General features: G+C 33.8%; 1 protein-coding gene across 1 annotated transcript in view; it reads left to right on the top strand.

Moving 5' to 3' along the window:
* The first annotated feature begins 6,397 nt into the window (after window positions 1-6,397).
* Window positions 6,398-16,566, top strand: part of NUP205 (nucleoporin 205) — a 36,091-nt gene continuing 25,922 nt past the window's right edge. Inside the window, exons 1-9 of the mRNA XM_070947179.1 lie at window positions 6,398-6,483; window positions 6,669-6,844; window positions 8,042-8,158; window positions 9,743-9,880; window positions 11,565-11,715; window positions 13,733-13,938; window positions 14,211-14,393; window positions 14,854-14,904; window positions 16,303-16,512. Coding sequence (XP_070803280.1) covers window positions 6,701-6,844; window positions 8,042-8,158; window positions 9,743-9,880; window positions 11,565-11,715; window positions 13,733-13,938; window positions 14,211-14,393; window positions 14,854-14,904; window positions 16,303-16,512 — 1,200 coding nt within the window. The 5' untranslated portion in view covers window positions 6,398-6,483; window positions 6,669-6,700. The remainder of the gene's footprint in view (window positions 6,484-6,668; window positions 6,845-8,041; window positions 8,159-9,742; window positions 9,881-11,564; window positions 11,716-13,732; window positions 13,939-14,210; window positions 14,394-14,853; window positions 14,905-16,302; window positions 16,513-16,566) is intronic.

The following is a 16,566-nucleotide window of genomic DNA, read 5'->3' as shown; positions in this document are numbered from 1 at the left end:
AGTTACTGGTTTGTGAAGCATCAACTATCCTGTTTATCAATGGTAAGAAAAGCCAAGACAATAATATATAGGCAATCCTCACTTAAAAATCACAATTGGGACTGGCAACTCCGTTGCTCAGTGATACAATCATTAAGCAAGACATCATCTGACCACAAATTATAATTTTACTGGTGGCTTTCTCATCGACTCTGCTTTTTGGCAGCTGGCTATGAATGCACAAATGTTAGTGGTGACTGTGGGATGCTGTGATGGGCGTTTACAAGTTGCAAATCATCCAAAATTAATTACATGTCCATGGGGGCATTGCAATGTTCATAAGTGTGAGAACTGGTAGTAAAGTTCCTTTTTCAGCATCTTTGTAACTTTAAATGGTCATTAAACAGGGCAGTTGTTAAGCAAGAACTATCTGTAATCTCATTTAAGATGTGGCTATTTATGACAAAAGCAATTATTATCACTTATCGTTACTGTTGTTGCTACCGGTATCTATGGGGCAGCTGAACTCTTGCTACTGCCATCACTTATAATTAATGTAATTTAAATGTTTTTTGTAAGTGTTGTATAATGTAGCAATGTTTTATCGTAATTTTATTTAATTGCAACACGTATTATTTTCAGCTGCCAGTTTGTGGGGGCCATACAAAGACATTTGGCAGGCAGTGGTTAATGCTATATGGAAAAGGCAATCTGAAGCAATACATCTTCTTGACCAGATTTTAAAGAAACACAAAGCTGATTTTATATCACTCTTCAGAAATCCGGTAAACAAACTTTTATTTTATTAGCAGGTGTGTAAAAAAGAGTTATGTAGGCATTATTCTTGTTCCTTAAAGTATTCTTTGTATTTTACTTGAATTAAAATTTTATATAATGATGTCAGAATGAAGTATTTTAATAATATTGCAGTGAAGGTAATATTTCTTCATAGACATTTACATCACAAACTGATATTAGATAAGGAGAAGAGAATTTTGGTAGTATATTTAAAGAAGAATGTAATTGCCCAGTGCAGTCAAGTTAAACGGGAAATGACAGATCACTTGAGAAAAATAGATTAGCCCAATAACTAAAATAATGATTTCTGTGCTAAGAAAATAGCTGAATGACCTGTTGAAAAGCAAAATGCTGTCCTATAATTGAGAAGATGGGGCCTGTAGATATGGATATCCATCACCCATCATGATGATGGGTTAGGTTAGCAAAGTTAATCTTAGTTATGCCACATTCAGCATTCCCTGTTAATGACAAAGATACTGAAATGGTCTACGTTTCTACCAAATTTTCAAATTACCCAACCACATTCTGATGCATTCCAGAAGAAAAGTAGACTAATTCAGCATTCCCTAGAACATTCTATCCATAAAATAGTGCGTTTTGCATTTCCTAGTACAATACTTTGCAGCTATATTTTACTAAAAAAATTTTCAATGTATCTTTGAGAATAATTAAGCATTTTTTAAAAATTACTTTGCAGCCAAAGAATGCCCAACAGCATGAAAAAGTTCAGAAAGCAAATACAGAGGGAGTTGCTATCCAAGGCCAACAGGGAACCCGATTGTTACCAGAACAGCTCATCAAAGAGGCCTTTATTCTGAGTGATCTTTTTGATATTGGAGAATTGGCAGCTGTTGAACTTCTCCTGGCTGGTAATGTGATGAGACCCAACTGTCACTTCTTTTATTTTCTGATTCTGTTCAGAATTCCTATAAATGCCAAATGCTCAAGCATATCAAGCATCTTGTTCCAGGTACTTTCCTATGCTGAGATGCAGTGCTTGCTAGGAATAATGGTTTTTTTCTGCAAAAGTAGTAACCTAATCCAGCAACCATGGATTAGAAAATTCCTGAGCAAAACACAGCTAGTATCTCTTTTTTTTAATAACTAGAGCGAGAGATGTTTTAAAACTTTACTAACATCTAAACATATAAAATATTTAATATTTAATGCTTACACTTGTTTCAGTAGAGTGTTTAAAATTGTGTCTGCCCATGCTTTTATTGTATGTACATTATGCATTTTCATATATGATTTTCAAATATTGCAAACTTGCCCTGAGAAAATGTTGTTTTGAAGGGCAGCATTTAATTTTTTCTAATGAAAATAAATACATATGGGTTATGTTATATTATATGTCCAGCTTTAAGTATAGTTAAATATTAACTAGGTATCCAGAAGGAATTGTTGGTTGTATTTGACTCATTGTACTAGTAAAATAAGCTAGGAAGGCTGAGAAGATCCTAGAATATGCATAAAAACTTTTAGATTGAAAAATATTCCCATATAACTTTCTTACCAAAAGCCAGTTACTATTTATTTTATATATTTATACAATTACTTGCTCATGGCAACTGAAGGTGGCTTACAGGATGTAAAAACACAATATAATATTAAAATCATGTGTTTTAATAACAATTTTAAATAATATGTTGCTTTGAAAAGTAGTGACTTATTTTTTTGTGTGTCTTTAAGCCTTAAAAGCATTTAATTTTAGCTTACTAAGAGCAACTTGAAAGTACATGTATAGTGACTAGTGAAATACTAGAGAAAGGCTACTAACTATAGTGAAATAGAGCTAGGATACAGGAATGTTTTACTGTGTAAGCTACATGCTCTATTACTGACCTATAATGGTATTGTGAAGTGCTTAGTTGTCACACTTCCAGTTTTGATGGAGAAATTGGTTGTTCTTTCTAATTTTTTTCTGTAGGAATTGGAAAAAAATACCATGATGCAGAATCAGTTTATACATGGCAGAGAAGAGGTCTGCCCCTTAGTTACTGTTTTTAGAATATTAATAATGGGAACAAAATTGGAGAGGACTGAGTCAGAGGTGAACATGAGCATTTTATTAAGGAATATTCCATATATTCTGCTCCCCATCCCTATTATTTGAAACTGGGTACAGGAGAAATAAGAAAATGAAAAGCATCAGAACTGTGACCTCATATGTGACTGCAACTTTATTTTCCTTTTTAGGAGAACATCAGCAGCCTCGTTTTCCAGGTCTCACTAGGGGTTTAGTAGCTGTTCTCTTATACTGGGATGGAAAGCGATGCATTGCAAATTCATTGAGAACACTTATCCAGTCTCGACGAGGCAAGACATGGACACTGGAGCTCAGGTCTGTCTTCAGCAAAGAGATTGGAAAAATCTTAGATGTTAGCAGCGTATTTATTTTGAACTTGGATTTTCAAAACCTGATTTTTGCAATCGAAGGGAAAATTGCATCTATTTTATATAGTATGCATATGGTATTACGGAGTTATATAGTATATTATGTATTGTTTTGATCTTTTTGTCTTCCTCATAATAGTCTTTATTTTGACATCTCCATTTTGGCTCTATTGTGTCTAGTGTATACATGCAGGAGGCTAATGAGTTAAAAAAGGCTGAGGTAGTACAGCAGTTTATATCATTTTTAAACTATGTGAAGGATACTCAGTTTGAATATTTTCCCATGTGAATTTTCCAACTTTTATCACTTAAAAAGATATATGTGTTCTCTTGAAAGCCTAATATTGTTGGTATAACTTAATTTCTAATGTTCTACAGTACTGAGGAACATTCATCATGCCAAAATAAAGTTAGTTATGACACAACTGTCTCTTTCAATTGCAGTCCTGAGTTGGTGTCCATAACAACACAGTTTACAGATGAATTGATGGAGCAGGGTTTAACTCATAAAATTCTGACTTTGGTATCTCAAATTGATGTGAATGCTGAATTTGAAAAATTACAGAAAGAGCGAGGCCTGGGTAGTGAGAAACATCGCAAAGAGGTAATTAATTTTAAAATACTTATAATACTTTTAATATCAGAATACAATTAGAAAAGCAGCATTAGTTTCAAAATCATTTTTTTTAATTTCAAGCAGTATCAGGTAACCACATTAACATAAATCCAAGATACATGTAAATAGAAAAAAAGATACAAATTAAAAAAAGATCTATATGCACCAAGAGATGGCTACTATACATGTGAAAATTTATTATAATAAAGAGTTTACTAAAGTATAACCTATTCCTATTAAGGTAAACCGAATAATGCAACCAAATTTGATAAAATTGTGGTTCCTGCTTCTGAAGTCTCATTAATTTAATATTAATATTTAATGTTTGTATCTCTGTTTTTATGATGCTTACAAGCTGCTTGATAGTGAGATGGGTGGCATATAAATTTAATAAACAAATGTGGTTTTTCCCCCCTAATGTGGCAATTGAAAAGGTCTTTCTAATTCACAATTGTTATGTTATCTAGAATTTTCCAATATCACACAATGATTGCTTTGCTAAAATTAAATAGGTAACAGTTCTTCATTTTTAAAGAACTTAAAGGTTCTTTACAGGTTTGGCCTGTAAATAAATGCAAGAAGCCTAACTCTGGAGAGCATTCAATTCTTTGTTTAGTGATATTTATCTCTCCCAAAAAAATTAGCCAAAAGGGTGTAATTTTATCATGGTTCTTTTTTTTTTTTTTTTTTTTTTGACAACTTCTCCAGTATTTGGAAGAATAATTTATATACTGTGTGTGTGACACAAACCAACATCAATTTGAAATTAATTCAATGGTTATAAATTGAATACTAAAATCTGTGGTAATTTATATTGTTGTAAATTGTTATCGAGTGACATGACTGCATGGAAGATTCTTGCCAGTTGTCTCTTGCTCTTATAATACGAATGTATGTGTATATATATATAACATACAGATATAATGTTTTAAATATATATTGTACTGTAGATGCAACCCATATATGGTATACTAAATTGCAAATTAGTGTTATACGTTTGAACTTGAATTCTCATACTTCAGTGCCATTGTTATTCTATTAAGACAAAATGTGATACTGCTTTCAATTCCTGATGATTTTTACCATGCAATTTTATTGAAAGTGTCACAGAAATGGTTTAGCATTGCTTTCTTCCAATTCCCACCAGTAGGCTTGTAATACCCCGGCAGTTCCCTTAATTTTAGTCAGAGCCTTTCTTGCTTAGCCTCAGAGATCAGCCTAAGAGATCAGCCTAAGTCACACTGGCTTAACAGTGCACTGGTCTCTTGCTGATCCTGTTGCTCCTTTCTCTGCTATTATGTGTTAAATGCATCTTTGTTAGTTCAGTTATAGAATGGCACATTATAAAATTGCATGTTTTCAAATGTAATAATTGTATATCTATGCAATTGTAATAATATTTTATTTTGAACTAGGTTGCTGATCTTATCAAGGAGTGTCGGCAGGCATTGGCTGAAAGCTTGTTTGTTTGGACTTGCCAGTCATCACTAAGTCGTGATGATATTTTAATCCTTATTAGTTATTTGGAGAAAGTAACTGTAGAAGCTGATGGGTCATTGGACAGAGTAAACTTGGCACTACTTTTGGCTGTTCTGTATAGTTTTGATGTCAGCTTTCTGGAACAGATCACTGAAGATCGAGACGGTAATATTTTCCATTTTAATTGGTCCTGAAAGATGTGCCATTCATACATCATTAATTTATAATTAAATGTCTTAATAAATAAAATATTAATTGCTCACATATTTATCTTAGTTGCTATATTCCTACGAGTCTCTGGTAGGTTTTTTTAAAAAAGGATAGTTTCTCAGATATGAGAAGAATCTTCAGCAACTTTTGCATACTGAAATGATTACTTCCTAACAAGACTAGAGCAGACTATAGCAAGATTTAATGAGATGTAACTCACTTAACAAATGTCTCATTTAGCAACAGAATCTTTGGACTCAATTGTGGTCGTAAGTAAAAAAACTACTTGTACTCTAAATTCCATAATTTGGGGTAAAGAATGTCATTACTTCTACCAGAAGAATATTAGCTTGAATAAATTAACACAAAAACAATAGGGAAGATGGGGGATGCTTTTGATTTTTATTACATACATATAAAACTGCCTAAAGTCTTCTGAAAAATAAACATAATCTAAACTGGAATAATTTATGATCGAATGTTTCATTAGTCAATTAACTTTACAGCGAACTTTTCTTTGGCAGAGAACTGCACTCTAAATTTCAAAGAAGTTTAAATAAGAGCTATGCATTTATTCATAAAACTCCCATTTGTGTTAAAACGGAAATCCAGTGTACATTTTATTTTATCTCTGAATTTAATTTTTTATTGGTTTTGCTTCGGTACCACACTAAGCCATAATGTGATTTGCATGCTTGAACGCAGTCATGATACACATTGAACATTGTTTATCCATGATCTAATATGGTATAAAATTAGACAAATTCAGTATTTTTTTTAAATTTTCAATGGAATTGGACCATTTCATTGGTAGATACTTTTTATTGTTGCTCTAGAACTGATGCGCCAGTTGCCGCTACTAACAGAGAGACAGTATATAGCAGCAATCCATACACGCCTTCAGGAATCTCGGCCTTGGAAACTACCAGGACTTCAAGCTACTGTTAGGTTAGCTTGGGCGCTAACTTTGCGTGGAATTTCACACTTCTCTGATGTGACAGGTAAATTTGATTAAAAGTGGTATTTAATCAAGGAACTCAATTCCACTCCCCTACCTTCATTTCAATGAAGGAAGCAGATCTGCACACATTCCACTGATTAAAATGGCACCGCTAACTGATATTTCCTATGAATTATGATGTGTTATGATGTGTTATATGACATGCTTCTTCTTTCTTCTTTGCAGCATTTGCGGAATTCACTGAAGCTGATGAAGCAATGGCAGAGTTAGCAATTGCAGACAATGTTTTTCTATTCCTCACTGAATCTGTAGTGAGAGCAGAAAACTTTTATCAGGAAGAATTTTACATCCGTAGAATCCACAACCTTATCACAGATTTCCTTACCCTCATGCCAATGAAAGTAAGTTTCATGGGGAGAAAGCTAAGTTAGACTTATCTTGAATATAAATAGATCAAATATTTCAGTGTAATTTCTTTACACAGACTTGAAAAACGTTTTCATGGTCTAAACATCTAAACGTTTTAGAAAAGATTCGAAACAGAAAAAAATGATGATTTAAAAATAGAATGAGAATGAGACATGTCCTTCAAACAATATTCAGGCATAACAATTTATCTGTTATTTGACTATTCATCTTAATATAGGCTTAATTAAAAAGAAAAAATCTATAACTTATATTGAAGGTGTCTTTTCCAAATATATTAAAGTACTTTAAACATTTTTCTTCATCTTTATTTCTTATATAACTAGTCAGAATTTAAGTTCTTTGGAATAACTCAAATTGTTATATTTTATTAATCTATAGTTATAAATGGTCCTCATTTAATGATTATCGGTTCATTGACTCTACAACATTCCTCTTATAATCACTGGAGTGTCTTCAATGGAACCTCCTTGGAACACCCATTTTCACACGGATTTAGGTGACCCTGAGGGCACAGATAAACTCCCAAGTGGCCTTAATGACACTCAAAGAGAGTGCTAATAACCAGATGACTGCAAGGAATATAAATCCTTCCATTCCCCATTCCATTCAGTCAGAACTGAAGAAGCTTCTTGGATGAGAATCAAAACGTCTTCAAGGAAAAAACAAGGAAGTCCACTTGCCTTTTTAAAAAGCTCCTTTGGGACAATCTTTTGGATTATATATAAAATATTTCAGAGATAGAATATTGATTTCAATGGGAGTTATAATTGTATTATTAACTTTCTACATTTTCCACATGTAGAATAGTGTCAGAAGTTTTGTCTTGCCTTATTTATATATAGGGTATGTTAAATGTTCATATATTAATGTGATTTTTACATACTGACAAATACGAATCTCTTTAAAGGGCTCTGGATAAGTGTTAAAGGTTATTGTTCTTAAGGCTCAATATTATTTCTGGGTTGGGATACTAATTGTAGGGACCCAGTGATTGGATCAAAATGCTGGACTCAGCCAGGCCTTAAGCTAATCAAGCAGGATAGTTCTCATATTTAGTTAAAAAAATACTCTTTCCTTTTGTTCATTTATTCTGTCCAAGTTTAAAATGTTAATGGTGGTAAACCATTCAGATTTTTTTTCTTTCTTTATTTGCTTGACCAATTGTATAGGTGAAACAACTGAGAAACCGTGCTGATGAAGATGCTCGTATGATTCATATGAGTATACAGATGGGTAATGAACCACCTATATCTGTTAGAAGGGATTTAGAACATCTGATGCTTTTAGTAAGTTAATGTTCTTGTTTTTAATAGTACTTGTTCTTTTAAAAAAAAAACACAGCAAATGTTTATGTTAAAATTTATTTAAAAATTTATTTTTAACTACATATATTTATGTATATATTATGTATATATAAATATGTATGTTTATATAAATCACTTTTTTATTAACCTAATTTCCTCAGGGCACAACATTTTAAGAATAAAGAAAGCAACAGAAGTAGGTCTTGTAACTAAACCATGTTTTTTTAATTTGTTTCTGGAAAAATTGGTCTGCCCTCTCACCTAGAATTTAAACCTCAGAGCAGACAAAATACCTGATTTCTTTGTTCTTCAGTAAGCAAATCTGTACAAATATTGCCTTGCATTTTTTGCCATAAAATAGTTTATGTAGCTGTGTCTATGAAGTTCTGCTTTAAACAAGTTTATGAATGTGGGCTTGAGTGTCTACAGCAGCGTTTCTCAATTTCAAGATGTGTAAATTTCAGCTCCCAAAAATCGCCAGCCAATAGTAGTTCGTAGTTTTTGTGGCTTTTATTTTTACTATAACCTTTAATAAATTTATTGTAAAAAAGTTTGGGAAACACTACTTCACACCAAGCACTACTATTGCTGTGCTTGGTGTGAAGTCTAACTATGCTTTCCATTCCTATGATTACTTTAGGGAAGAAGAAATTGTTTTATGAACAGCAAAGGGCTTGTTTTTCTTGCTATATATATAGACTACTTTCTTTGGAAGCAAAGTAACATAAGAGGGCTTAATCTCCCCTTTATTTCTTAAAATGAGTTTTCTATATTGGTTTACGGAGAAATGATATGCAATTACTTCTCATTAAGCCAACACAGTTTTCGATTGGCGCCTGTTTCTTGAGGATTTTCTTGGCATAAAACGAATGTGTTATACATAGCCAAAAGAATGGCAATGGAGGGAGATATCTTTCTCGCTTTCTGTTGTATGCTTTTCTTTAGTTTTCCTAGTTTCTCTCATTATCCTTCTCTTTCCTGCCTTTCTCGGTATTGGCCTGTAGAATAACTGAATGTAAGTTTATCCCTTAAACCTAATTTTTTAAGTGTTTTTAAGTGTTTTGTTTATTGTTTTTAATTAATGGGGCCAAATTTATATATGTATATTTTAACTGTATTTTAATATTTGTACTTGATGTTTTTACTTGGCTGTTCACCGCCCTGAGTCCTCAGGGAGAAGGGCGGTATACAAATTCAAAATAAAATAAAATAAATAAAATAAATAAAATATAGTCTATTTTATAAGTTGTGTTAAGCAAATAATAATTTACCTTTATCATAATTGCTCAATAAAATCTGAAAAGATTCCACAGATTTTTAATAATATACCTTTATCATAATTGCTCATTAACATCTGAAAAGATTCACAGATTTTAAAAGAGCATATAACTTAAGCTTAAATGATCATGCATACGAATTACGTTAAATTCCTCGGTGTGGTCACATGACATTATGCTTTATAATTGCATTGTTTAGCAACAGAAATTCCAATCCTAATTGCTGTTAACTAAGGACTATCTGTACATTTGCTGAAATACTTTTTTTTAAATTTTTCTTCCTTTACAGATTGCTGAGTTATACAAGAAAGATCCCTTTAATTTGGAATTTGCTCTTGAATATTGGTGTCCTTCAGACTCTCTGCAGAGCTCCACTATCATAGGATCATATCTTGGGATAGCCCATCAAAGACCACCTCAGCGTCAGGTTAGAAAAATGACTTTTTCATTTGGAATGCCTGTGATTTGAAGTGCCTTCATTTAATTTAGATAGTTTTCTTGAAACATCTTTGTTGACTGTGTCCAGTATTAAAGGAAGAGTCCTGTTGAGAAGAAGTTATTGCACTCCACCTCCTTTTATTGAAATTAGAGTGGATTGCTAACCCCCTTTTCCCACCCCCTCTGTAAATACCAGTGTCTAAGTTTCAGGATTTTCTTAAAGTGTACTGTATTTTTCAGAGTATAAGATGCTTTGGCGTATAAGATGCACATTAGTTTTTAGGGAGGAAAACAAGAAAAAAAAAATTCTGCCTCTGGCTACCAGCATCCATCAGTATTCATCTGGCTAGCGTCCTTGCAGCAAACAGCCTGGTTAGCTTCAACGTGTTATTGCAGCCTGATTTAGCATGAATAGCTGATTGGTGGTTGGATTGGCCTCCTGAAATACTGCCAATCAGCTTTCCAGGCTATGGGAATTGCCAAAGCCCATCGCCGCCTCTATGCGTCACGTTTTTGGCCTCTGCTCATCACTTTTTCGGCCTCCGCATGCCCTGTTTTAGACCCGTTCCAGGCTGCAGGGATCGCCACAGCACATCGCTGCCAATTGCCATCTTTGCACGTTGTGTTTTTGGTCTCCACGCATTATATTTTCGGCCTCCGTGCACCCCATTTTTGGCCTCCGCATGTCACATTTCTGGCCTGTTCCAGGCAGCAGGGCATGCAGAGGCCGAAAACGCAACACGCGAAGGCGAAAAATGGCCAAAGGATGGGGGCCTGTGGGTGGGTGGGTCTTAGGCTCAGTTCAGTATATAAGATGCACCACAATTTTCACTCACTTTTAGGGGAGAAGTGTGTCTTATATTCCAAAAAGTACAGTAGTTATAAAGATTACCTAAAATATTACATAAATGCTTGTAGATTTAGTTTTGCTTACTGTTTTAAAAATAAAATACAACCCAATCTCCAATATAAGTTCAGACCTTTTTTGAGTTTGAGAGAGATAAATGCATACTTAGTATAATCATCTGTATAGTAATCAGAAATATTCAGTGGAAGAGCCATCTTTTAAACCCCTGCTGAGTAGGCACTTGACCTGGTGTAGAGTATATGTGGGTGAGTGGAGACAAAAATACTAGAACTGTATATTTATTATTATTTAGTACACTCCCATCTATCACTTTTCAAGAGTTTTTGAGGGAAACATGAAAGTTTTTGATGCTGTAGATCTACTTCTGGTACACCATTCATTTATTGACATATTATTTATATTCCCATTCCTGCTGCATTTTTGAGGCACTGACAGAGGAAGTTTCTGTTGCATTCTATAGCAGGGGTGTTAAACTTTATTTCATTGAGGGCCGCATCTGGGTTATTGCAACTTTCACAGGAGGCTTCCAACAAAGAGAGTCAATGGGGGGGCGGGAGTGGATTTGCTTACTGATTTGATTTACTTAATGACCACAGTAACTTGCTTAACAGCCGTTGCAAAAAGTCATAAAATTATGGGTGATTCACTTACCAACTACATCACTTAACAATGAAAAAGTTGGTCCCAATTGTGGTCATTAGTTAAGGACTACCTGTATGTGGTAACCAGAGATATTTCAAAACAAATGTCAAGATTTTGTTTGGGTAGGTATTCCTACTTAGATGAATCTTTGTTTATATTGCAGGTTGTTTTATCAAAATTCGTTAGACAAATGGGAGACCTGCTTCCTTCCACAATTTATATTCCTTATCTGAAAATGCTCCAGGGATTGGCCAATGGACCCCGCTGTTCTCATTATTGCTTTACTTTGCTAAAGGGTAATGGTAGTACTCATGGTAAGAAATATAGTACCACATAGGCTGAATGTTTTGATGTCTTATTTCCATTCACTGTAAACACACATAAGCATAATCCTAAAAACAAGTGTCTTCAGGGAAATAATTGTTGTAAACGCTTAGATTGAAGCTTTTCATATTTACAGGTAATCCTCGACCTAACAGAAGTTCATTTGGCACTGAAAAAACCTGACCTGACCATTTTTCACAGTTACAACCTTTGCAGCATCCCCATGATCATGTGATCAAAATTCAGATGCTGGTAACTGGTTCATATTTATGACGGTTGCTGTGTCCCATGTGATCACTTTTTATGACTTTTCTGACAAGCAAAATTGTTGAATGACCACACACAGAAAGGTTGAGGATATATGTGGTGTTTATTGCTTTTACAGAGTGACATTATGTAGTTACTTTCAGCCACAGAGTACTTGTCAGCATGCTATTGGCTCACAAAAGTCTTCCAAGCAACTAAAATCATAAGATCCTTGGTTAACCTTTACTGCTTGCTTGAGCACTTATAATGTTTATCTATAGTTAAAGTCTAACATATATCCCACTTCCTCTTCTCTTGCTCCTCTTATCTATAGATTTATAGTAAATGTTTTCCTACTGTCATTTCCTAGTCTGCTGCTGTGCACGTAACTTTCCTTATCTGAGGTTTGCCGTCCAAGATAGGAAAATTCCTGCACGTATGCAGACTCCTACACAAAATCAATGGCGAAACCAGATTCACTTAACAACCAGGTTACTAATTTAACAACTGCAGTGGTTCATTTAACAAGTGTGGCAAGAAAGGTTGTAAAATGAGGCAAAGCTCACTTAACTTTGCTTAGCAACAGAAATTTTGGGCCCAATTGTGGATGTAAGTCGGGGGCTATCTGTATTATGTTATCACCCTTGACATTTCAAGTTAATGTTTAGTGTATCTAATAAAGTGTTAATTAGGTGAAAATTCTATGCATTTTTAATTAGTATTTTATAGAACATGTTGCTTAAATGAAAGAACCAAATAGATAAAAGTTTAAAGGTACATATGCTATCCTTGATCTTTACAGTCTTTATTTTCTTTCATTAACTCACATTTTTATGGGGAGATCATCATTAAAATCCTTGTTTGTAGTATAATTCCTGAAAGATTGATACTTCATAAAAAGCTTGATTTTTTAAATAATTGGTAAACCAAACATTTTTTCTCTCTCTGTTTTATATGATTTCTGGCTTTTTGCACATAAGATCCAAAACGGGATAATTAGCTCACTTTTAATTATACATTTGCTAATTTTGTTCATATATAATGTCAGTGAACGAGGAGCAGCTTGTAGTGGAGTAGAGAAGAATGATGACAGCTGTTTGCTTTGAGATACTATGGACTCAACTCCATTGAGCAAAAAGATAATTTTTGAAAACCTGCTGATTTTCAATTGTAGGTGATTGGTTGCTGTTTATTAAGTACCGCTGAGGACAAATCAGTTTTCCAGGGAGCTAGTCTAGAGTGGACAAGGAGAACTAACAGACTTTGGACAGGGAGAATCAGTAATAACTAATAATAAATATAAGAGAACAATTACTCAGCTAATCTGGGAGTCTGAGATGGGAACAAGGAGGAATAAATCTCTTTCCATTTGTAGTACCTTAAAAAATAGAAGTGAGTATGAATAAATCTGCCATTCTGATTTGCATTCGTGTTCCTCTTTGAAAATAAGCTGACATATATTTGCAGCATTGTAGCAATGAGTGGTAACTAACAATAGAAGTAAAAAAATAAAAATAAACTGAACAGTAAAGGCCCTAAAGCAGGAGATGATAAAGGAAGTCTTTTTAAGGAAAAGAATCAAACAAGGAAGCAATCTCCTAGTTATTTGGGGAGCTTTAATATGCAGTCCTCCCTTAGAATGGGTTGCTTAGCTTGGGTCTAAATTATTTTAGTCACTCAATGAAATTGAGTTTAAGGAAATGTTTTTTCCACCTGTAATTTATTTAATATAATCTACATTATGGATTTTTTTTCATTCAGCTGAAAACATCCAAGGAGCAGGTGGAAGTCCTGTCTCTTGGGAGCACTTCTTCCACTCCTTGATGCTGTACCATGAACATTTACGTAAAGATTTGCCAAGTGCAGAGAGCATTCAGTATCGTCATCTTCCTCTCAGAGGCATCACACAGAAAGAACAGGATGGATTAATTGCCTTTCTGCAGCTTACTAAGACAATTGTGAAATGGGTAGGTAGTTACTTGACATATGAAGAAATTCAGTTGGTACTTTATTCAATAGTCACTGACATATTTGGCCCCAGAAGTAAATGCAAAAGGAGCTAAGAGGTGGCCATAGATTTAGTTTAACTAAAGGTAAATTTTGTGAAGAATAATGTGCGAGAAAAATAATGTGTAAGACAATGTTACAATTCACAATGTTACAATGGACATTGTAGCTGACAAAGCTTAATCTTATGTATATCATTAAACATCAGTGATAGTTTTTCTTAATTTTTCAGAGTGAAAATGCCCGATTGGCTCTCTGTGAACATCCTCAGTGGACACCAGTAGTTATTATTCTGGGACTTCTGCAATGCAGTATACATCCAATTTTGAAAGCAGAATTATTAGAAACTCTCTCAGCCTTTGGGAAATCTCCAGAAATTGCTGCTTCACTATGGCAGTCATTGGAATACACACAGGTATCTTGTAAGGGGAAGTTTATCTCTGCTCAGTACTTGTCCAACTTAATTTATGTTTTCTAATTTGGAAAATTGGCCTGCAGAATAAGAAAATGTATTGAGCAAAACTTGAGTTCCTGAATGCCCTTCCAACTTTAGTATGTTGTTTTCCTTTATATTATAAATTCCTGCTAGTATATGGGAAGTAAATGATAGAAAGACAAAATATCTGACTGTATAGAAGAAATAAAAAGGATTTTTACGTATTTAGTGGGAAACCTTTTAAACTCAAAATTCTGTTAACAAAATATATACTTAGTAAATACAAAAAAAGTATAAAAAGAAGAGTGCAGGTATTTTAATTTTGGTGCAGGACCTGTCACTAATGGTTTGTACAATCAACAGTAGTTCATTCTTTTAATATTGTATTATTTTGCTAATAGTGACAAACATTTCATTTCTCTCCCATTTATTTTGGAAGATATTGCAGACTGTAAGAACTCCAGGCCAAAGGCAAGTCATTGGTATCGAGGTAAATTGTCTGCACTTAGTCATTCTATTTTTGATGAATATTTGATTATATAACATGAGACAGTTGTTATCTTTCAGTATCTTGATGTTGGGAAATACCCACAGGCAGGGGGTATCAATCATAGATTTAGCCTTGAATTCTAGCACAGTTGCAAGAGGGCCAGGACTGACACTGAGACACACATATACATACACATTGGTTGTTAGAGCTGTATAGAACCTTACCTGTTCACAGGCTTAGGCTGGCAATATGTGGCAATTCCTGTGTAATAGGAATAAAGTAGTAATTTGAACCTTTCACGTGAGGATCTGGTTGCTTGTGCCTGACACTTGAAAATAAACTGCTTTTTTAAACAAAATCACAAAAAGAACATAAATCTATCAAAAATCCATTATATCATTAACTAGAGCCTCAATTTAGTTTAAAATCTAGGATCAATAATCTGATCTGCGCAGATTTAAATATTCCTTATTTTCTGGATACAATGGGATGAACTTGCAAGTATGAAAATAGTGATACTCAAATTGCAGCTACGTCCTTTTGTAATTATTTTATTTATTTATTTGGAAATTTTGTATTGCCGCCAAATTGAAAAAAAGATACAGAGGAGTTAAATACATAGATACAGAGGAGTAGCTTCTGATGTTCTTTACAGCAGTTATAAATACAATTATAAATTACCTCTTTAAAGTTACAACATGTTTCTCTTATTTCTATAATATATAATCTATCCTACTTAATCACCAAAACCCTAAATCAAGTTTATTTTGTCTGTTTTCCTCAAAAAGTCCATAGAGGTTTTTAGTCAGAAATAAACAGAAATGTTGCTTTTTCTCTAATCAAAGAAGCCAACTTAGCCATCTTCAGTGACTTCCATCATCTTCACCAACTATTCCTTCATTATAGGGTTTGCTGACTCTTTTTATCTTTGTGCCTACAATAATCTGATTTTAATTAATTAAAAATATAATTCACATATAAATATAATATAATTCACATTAATTTTGACTTTGCTGTATCCCAGGGAACCATGCCACCCAAATCTCAGGTCATGTGCTCTTAATTCCAAATCTTCTATTTCTAGCACACCAGCTGTTTCATCTTCAAACAGTCACTAAATGAGTGGTTGTAAATTGAGAACTACCTGTAGGTTCAACAGTCCCTTGTTCACAGTGGAACAGCATTTGTAGATTCTGTGAATGACAATAAATTATCTGTCTATTAGATTAAACATTATAGACTGAAATTGTAAATTGGTTTGGGTTTTTTGATGAAGGGCCCTTGAGAAAACTGGAAGAAGCATTTGCATGAACTTATTTAAGAGAGGTAAATGAGATGGTGTGTTGCCATTGTGTTTAAAAAATAACATGTTTGGAATTTGACTTATGTTTTTGGAAGGTTGAATTGAATGAAGTAGAATCCCGGTGTGAGGAATATCCTTTAACTCGTGCTTTCTGCCAGCTCATCAGTACCCTGGTAGAGAGTTCATTTCCTTCTAATCTGGGTGCTGGGCTGCGCCCACCAGGATTTGAGCCGTACCTTCATTTTCTGAGAGAATCTATATTTCTTCGATTTCGGACCAGGGCCTACCGGAGAGCTGCTGAAAAGGTAAACATTGCTTTTTGTAAGGTATATTGCTACAAATCTATGCAAATTTGTCTT

Source organism: Pituophis catenifer, unplaced genomic scaffold (assembly GCF_029215685.1).
Source record: "Pituophis catenifer annectens isolate HBS135680 unplaced genomic scaffold, rPitCat1.0.hap2 SCAF_7, whole genome shotgun sequence".
Taxonomy (NCBI): Eukaryota; Metazoa; Chordata; class Lepidosauria; order Squamata; family Colubridae; genus Pituophis; species Pituophis catenifer.
Note: the sequence above shows the minus strand (reverse complement) of the source record. Positions and strands in the feature narration are given on the sequence as shown.